This window comes from Patiria miniata, unplaced genomic scaffold, assembly GCF_015706575.1.
Source record: "Patiria miniata isolate m_02_andy unplaced genomic scaffold, ASM1570657v1 HiC_scaffold_7, whole genome shotgun sequence".
Taxonomy (NCBI): Eukaryota; Metazoa; Echinodermata; class Asteroidea; order Valvatida; family Asterinidae; genus Patiria; species Patiria miniata.
The window spans coordinates 30714326-30721259 of record NW_024037074.1 but is presented as its reverse complement, the minus strand read 5'-3'; the positions used below and the strand labels follow the sequence as shown (position 1 = coordinate 30721259).

The following is a 6934-nucleotide window of genomic DNA, read 5'->3' as shown; positions in this document are numbered from 1 at the left end:
ACACTTTTAAAGATGAAAGGCAAGTTGGACAAGAGAACTGAACATATTTACAGTGTCGTGTAGAGTTGTATTGGTATTGGTATTTATTTTCCAATGAATTTGTAGACTCAGTTTTCGTTGTTTTTCTACTTCATTTTTCAAAAATTAAAAATAATAAAAAAATCCAGGCGGCCTCCAAAAAGGAAGCGGGCTGGGACGAGAAACTTTTTTTTTTTACTTCGCCTTAGGCTGCTATAGCAGACTTGCCATATTTCAAAAACAGCTGGTTGCGCACCTTCAAAAAGTTAGAAATTCTGCCAGCAGAAAATTGGAAACTCGGTTTTTTTTCTTTTTTGGGGCTCTATGTCATGGTTACGTCATATTAGAGAAACAAACTAAGATACAACGAGGTTTTGGACACCGATTAAGTTGCCACTGCAGGCTTTCATATCCAAATTCGAACGAAAGGCATAAAGAATCATTTGCATTTATCCCAAAAGTAACCGTATACCGAATTGTCATCAAAAGCTTACTTAGGTTAATAAAGATCGCATACTAGACACTACACGTGAAAATAATGATTCGTTCCGACATGGTGTCATTCAGAAGGAATCAAGAAAATGTAAATGACCAGTCAATATTGACTGATTGTTGGAAATAAATTTATATCTACTGACGAAATTGTGTTTTGTAATCAAAAGTTTGTGCATGCGGGGTTTTTTTACCATTTATTCTGAAAAATTTAATATCTACTAAGCTGAAACTTTTACATGTTAGGTTATGAACATTCTCGATTGGATTTTGAGTGGTGATATTATTCGAAACGAACAAAATGCATGAAATGCAAATGATGCCTTTAAATTTGGTATATACGTGCTTTTTAAAATTTCGATTTTCTCTTCCGAACGAAATTTAAAGGAATATGCCTACATGTCCTGTAACAAACATATTGTCTTGTTTGATTTGGCAGGCCTTTATACAGCTTTAAAATTGGTTTTAAATGGCGCGCTCCAGTTCAGAAATTGCGCACACTATTCAGAACGGATTACAGGAGGGTCCCGCTCTTAAATCAACATTTGAAATTAATTAATTGACTACTTGTCATGGACCGATTTTTTTTCGTGCGATATCTCATTGGAAAGCTCATAACTAATGCAATGCCAGAAAATTATCAATTGAATTTGAAAATCTGTTTTTCAAGGTGCACACCTAAAAAGCCTGTATACACCAACTTCAATCGCGTTTGACGGCGCAAATCTCAAACGGCAGAGGCGAGAAGGTGATGCTGGATTTTCCCTCCAGAGTATACGGCGGTGCGTCGGCAGGTTTCTGGAAGGTGAACTGATGCATGAAATAGCTGAAGAAGATGAAGAGCTCCATCTTGGCCAGGTGCTCACCCAGACAGATACGGCGACCTGCAAGAACAGAGTCAAGGCCCAAGACATTTATGGATGTACATACATGCATTTACCAAGCAATCACAAATCAATGCCCCGAAGTTTTTGTTACAGAAAAAATAAAGAGAATTTGGTTTACATGTACAAAAAAATCCACCCTGTAGCTTTAGGCAAAGCATTCATTTAAGTACTGGGAGCAACCTCCAATGGTTTCTGTCTACAGTTCCCCTTCCAAAAAAAAACAAGAATGGGGGAATACTAGTCTTGGCCCAAGAAGTCAGGGTGCACACCTGTAAATAGGCCTAAGCCCATCCGCCGAGCTTATGAATAAAAGTTATACCCTCAAAATATTCTATATTAGAGAGTTCCGAGAGCCATAACATTGGGGAATTGAAGAGATATGGCAATGAACCTCTGGCCCGGACTCGGGGCTTCCAATTCTGAGCATTTTGGATACAATGGGGCTCGAAAGTGGCGCTATTTTGCCATGTTGTGGAGGGATCGTAGTTTTCAAGATGGCTACCGTTCCGCTTTGGGGAAAATAGGGGTCGTCTTCTTTGGGCGAGAATTTCTCGAAAAGTCAATGGTCAACCCACCAAAAAATGAAAAGAAATTGAAAGATGACATGTCGATCATCATTTTTCTGTGTAGCTTAAATACCTGTGAGAGTTCTGAGTATTTTTAAAAGAATTTTGAAGCATGGGCATTTAGCACTAGTGGCTATGGGGATTTTTTTGCACTGTTGCACCTGTCAGTGATCGATGGTGATTTTAGTTATTGCTGTATATAGAGCGCCCTCACACAACTGTTTTTGACTTTCTCTGCAAACAGGGGCAATTTCGCCCAAGAACTATTGTGGACCATATTGGTTAACCATAGTTAGCCCGAACTCTGTCTAGTCAAAGGTGGTTGACTATTTGGAACCAACCTATTGGGGCTGGTTGAATCGCTGGTAACCCATAGCCGCGCGCATTCATAACGTACAGCAGGGAGTCAGGGTCCAGAAGTTTTGTGATGACATTTTGACCAGCGTTTGACTAGAGACGTTCGCACGTTGCTATTAGTGCGCTGTCGTAAGGTACGTCACAAATCAACCACTAGTCGCCTAATGGTCCTTGCCCGAACTTGGCCCAGGGTGGCGGTACGAGCGAAGAAGCGCTGGTCTAATTATTGTATCGTTATAGAGGGCACACTATGCACAACCCACTATCAAAAACTAGCGTCTTGGGCCAAGACTAAGAGAAGACCCCCCCCCCCCCAAGTCAAGCCATACCTGCCTAATCATAAAACAGTGGAGGATATACCGAAGAAAAACGCGGATGAAACTTGTGTATGGTCACAATAATAGCACAGCGCAAAAACTCCCTCAAAATAATTCTTACTCTAGCTAGTGGCTAGCTTTTAAAACAATACTCACCGACACCAAAAGGTATAAACTCTTCTGGTTTGAAAGCCTTGCCCTCGTCATTCAGAAACCGTTCCGGCTTGAACTTCTCCGGCTCCGGCCAAAGTTTCGGGTCCCGATTAATCCGCCACAGGTTGGACACAAGAATCGTGTCTTTTGGGATCAAGAAGCCTTGGAACTGCGTGTCGGAGGCGGCAACGTGAGGAAGACCCAAGGGGACGATGCTGGCCATGCGTTGGACTTCCCAGATCACGGCACGGGTGAGATTCAGCCCCGGCTTGTCGGCCAGCCTGGGCAGCCGGTTGCGACCGACCACGGCGTCGATCTCGGCCTGGACTCGCTGCTGGATCTCGGGGTGGATCGCCATGTAGAGAAGGCACCACTCCATCGTAGTCACCGTGGTCTCCGATCCCGCTGAAAACAGATCATTCACCGTGTAGAGGAGGTTTGTCTCGTTCAGGTGGCTGTACTTTTCGGGTTTGGCTGTCGCTCCGTTTGCAACCGTAGGAGTGGCATTTCTCGAGGCATTTCGTTGGACCGCCATGAGATAAACATCGATGAAGTCGCTGGGATTGTGCGGATCGAGTTCGGAGCGGTGGGAGTCGATGATGCGACGTATGAACGCATAGATGTCAGCGTGATCAGCTCGCATCCGTTTAAGCTTCGACTTGAAAAACGGCAGACGAGGGAAGCCTTTAGTAAACACCACGATTCCACCAGTTCCGGACGAAAGGATCACTTTGTTCAACAAGGCCAAAAGTCGCTTGAAGTCTTGATCTTCATAATCGTAGCGTTTCCCGAACACGACCGAACAGATGACGTTGGACACGGCGCTGCCGAACGGGGGTCTCGGGTTGAAGGGTTTGCCCTGGAACGCAGACATTTCCTTCAGTAGCTCCTCACCCTCGGCTCCGATCTTCTCTTCGAAACTCGACTTGCCCACGCCGAAACTGCGGAGGACATTCAGGCAGAATCGGCGCATCTCGATCCATTGCTCTCCTGAGGTCCCCGATACTCCTGAGAAAAAGAAAAAAAAATCAGAAGTAAAGATCAGTGAGTAACTTTAGAAAAGAACGTTCGTTTCCCGTACTGTAAATTTCCACTCAGCGTTTCTATAGAAGAAAGACGTTATTACCCTATCATGACCTGTAGCTCCTCCGATAACACGGAACACTGCAGAATGCCTCAGTCGATCGGCATGATATTTGGGGGGATTTACAGGCCGTCCATAGTTTTTAGGCCAAAAAAAAAAATAAGTCGGTCTCTGGTCAGCGCGCGCGTCGATTTTAATCATGCGCGTCGATCTTTTTTTTTCCAAAATGTTCCGCGGTAGCTCCAACAGCGCCCTCTATTTCCGCACCTCCTCATTTTTTTTTTTACCAAAGAGCACCAAGGAATGGGAAATTGAACCAAGGCATGATCGAAAGCACCAAGGCAAATTATGAAGGACACCAATGTACATGAGGGCACCAAAAAAGCAAAATAGTACCCCACCTTGTCTGTACAATCCAAGCTTGAAGAAAAAAAAAAAAGCCGCGTGGCCGCGTCAATTCCGGAACTTTGGTCTGACCAGAGACCGAATATTTTTTTTTTTGGCCTTATGGCAACCGATTCAAAACATGGATTTTGTCCTGAACCTTGAGTGATTACCTTATTCACCTTCCACGCGGTCACGCGATCAACTGCAATGATCCAATGAACCTTCACCTGCTCGAAAACACATTTATTTTGAGCATTTTCTGCATGATATACGCTGTGTTTGGGACAATTGGGACAACATTGCATATTATCAGTGGCGTAGCCAGGTATTTTTCAGTGGGGGGGGGGGGGGGGGGAGCTGGGGAGGCTGGAACATTTCATGGGGGGCGTCATGTAGATCAATGATAATTTTTTTAGAAACTAAAAATCTCAGTGGGGGGGGGGGGGGGGCGACTGGGGGGCGACAAGGTTTCATGGGGGGCTGTCGCCCCCCCCCCCCCACGCCCCCGGCTACGCCACTGCATATTATGAAAATCCAAACTAGTAACAAAAATCGAGCTATCATTGTAAGTTTCAGCCCAATTCAAATTTTACAATTTCGAAACATTGTGACGACACGCGAAAAACGCATGCACATGTCCAGTTACAATGCTATAATAGGACATGCGCATAAAATATTCACTCGGTACAAGGCTGCTGTGGTTAAAGGGCCTGTCACACTGTCACGTCCATTCATGGCGTTCATATTGCGTTGTTGAGATTCTTAAAAATGTAACAAAACGCCATGAAGACGCAAGACCAGTGGCTTGCAATGCGTCTCTGTGAAGTCCACCGAAAGTCTAAGACGTCCCTGTGGCGTTCTATAGCGTCCTTGCGGCGTTCTCTATGAGTTTCATTGAAGACCAATTAGAAGTCTGCGCTGCGTCCTTGCGTCCTCGCTGCGTCCTCATGGTGTCCAATAAGTTCGTACGACGTTCGTGGGTCCTTATCGCGCGCTTGATGCGACCTTAAAACGTATACGTGTGACTTCAGCAGCCAGAAGCGCGGCGTGTATACTCGGGCCAAAACGGGCGATATTCAGCATGAGTCTTCGCATTTTTAAAGGCAAAGACGCAGGGAACGCAGAGGAGACGCGCAGTTCTGATGCATGCACGTTCGTGAAGTTCTCACGACGTCGCTCCCGTCGGCCTGCACGTTGCCAGTGCGTCACGGCCGTTCGCGAGGAGTTCGCACAGAGTCTTTACCGCGTTCTTGTCAAAACGCCGAGGCGCGGCGTTTGTTTTGTGCATGTCCGAAACGAACGTGGCAGTTTGGCGTTCAGCGAAGTCGTTGGAGTCCCTCTGAAGTCCTCAACTAGTATCAATGAGTCCCCACGCCGTCATCAGCGTTCCCACCGCGTTTTAGTCGATTTTCTTGGTCGCGGTACGAACTCCATGCCAGAACGTGACAGTGTGACAGGCCCTTAACTCTTACAGGATGGGAGTCAATAAGAAAGTGGCCTGGATTAATTTTTTTTTTCTTAAAAAGCTACCAACTTTAAACACGAAAGAAGTATGTCTTAAATAAGCATGTTCTTCCACTGGTCTGAAAAAAAACCCCAAAATAGAATTACTGAAATTGATTCATGCTATCAGAAGTTATGTATGTTTTTACTAAAATAATCTATTTTTGTAGCTAGGGAAGCTATATCGAGCGAGCTGAGTGAGAATTACAGATTACACACAGGCATTCAAATACAACATAAGATTTTAATCGTTTCAGCCATTACTGAAACATTATTTGTACTGTCAGAGTTTCTGTTTGGAATAATTTATGAGGAACAAGTCCACTCTTTTTCCCCCGAAATGTTGAGGTCGCGGCGATTTTGGTCTGTTTTCCTTAACAAGTTTTCGTTCATTCAGGGAGGTGGGAAAACGTGTATGTTCACCAGTTCGCAGAACGGTATACGATCAGTGGTGGACAGCTGAATTTTTGTTTTTTATTTAACTAGTCACAACTTGGGAATATGCAACTTGCACTTTATCCCTATGTTATTTGTGTGAAAAAGACCTCATTTTGCCGATCGATTTAGGCGTGCTTACCTTTTCCCAATGCCCCAGGTGGTCTGTCATTCAACTGTGGGTGCTGAAATGCCGCCTTTGTCGACTTGAAATCATCCAGCATCACCACCGTCTTGTTGAGCAAGTTGACGCGGAACACCGGGCCGTACCGTTCAGCGAACCTCCCAAGAACATGGTGCGGCTGTAAGCCTCGCCTCATCAGCCCCCAGACGATGGCCGGAAGAGACCCGATGAACGGTAGCTCGCGGGGACCGGGTGGGAGGTTTTCTGACCGGCGGAAAAACCAGCGAAGAACCAGAAAGAGAAGAACGAACGGCGAAACCGCTCGTGCGACGCTTGAAAGAAACCACAGCAAATTCATAAGCACTCCCATTTTTTTCTTCTAAGACTTTATTTCTGAATTATAGCAGACTCTGCAACAGAACATACTATCACAATGAGACATGAGATTCAGAATCGTGCGACTTGTGTCATTGTGTGACTTTTATCGTTCAATTTGATCACGCATATGCGGCATGTCGATTATGTCATCAAAAAAGCAAAGATCGTTAGGGTTGCAGGCAGTAAATCGGTCCAAAATCGCCTACGCCGGCCAAATCACGATTTGCATGCCC

General features: G+C 45.1%; 1 protein-coding gene across 1 annotated transcript; it reads right to left on the bottom strand.

Moving 5' to 3' along the window:
• On the bottom strand, positions 1-6934 carry LOC119744351 (cytochrome P450 2J6-like). The gene is made up of 3 exons (XM_038220230.1): positions 6342-6934; positions 2794-3798; positions 1-1394 (listed from the first exon to the last, which is right to left on the bottom strand). The coding sequence occupies exons 1-3, from the start codon at positions 6691-6693 to the stop codon at positions 1213-1215; spliced, it is 1539 nt and encodes a 512-aa protein (XP_038076158.1). The 5' UTR covers positions 6694-6934; the 3' UTR covers positions 1-1212.

What these genes read in the sequence shown, in the direction of transcription:
- LOC119744351 (XM_038220230.1), bottom strand. Translation starts at nt 6,693, where the DNA reads ATGGGAGTGCTTATGAATTTGCTGTGGTTTCTTTCAAGCGTCGCACGA. An exon ending in ACCTGGGGCATTGGGAAAAG is followed by an intron (nt 3,799 to 6,341) that starts GTAAGCACGCCT and finishes TCTTTTTCTCAG; the next exon opens with GAGTATCGGGGACCTCAGGA. An exon ending in GTTTATACCTTTTGGTGTCG is followed by an intron (nt 1,395 to 2,793) that starts GTGAGTATTGTT and finishes CTGTTCTTGCAG; the next exon opens with GTCGCCGTATCTGTCTGGGT.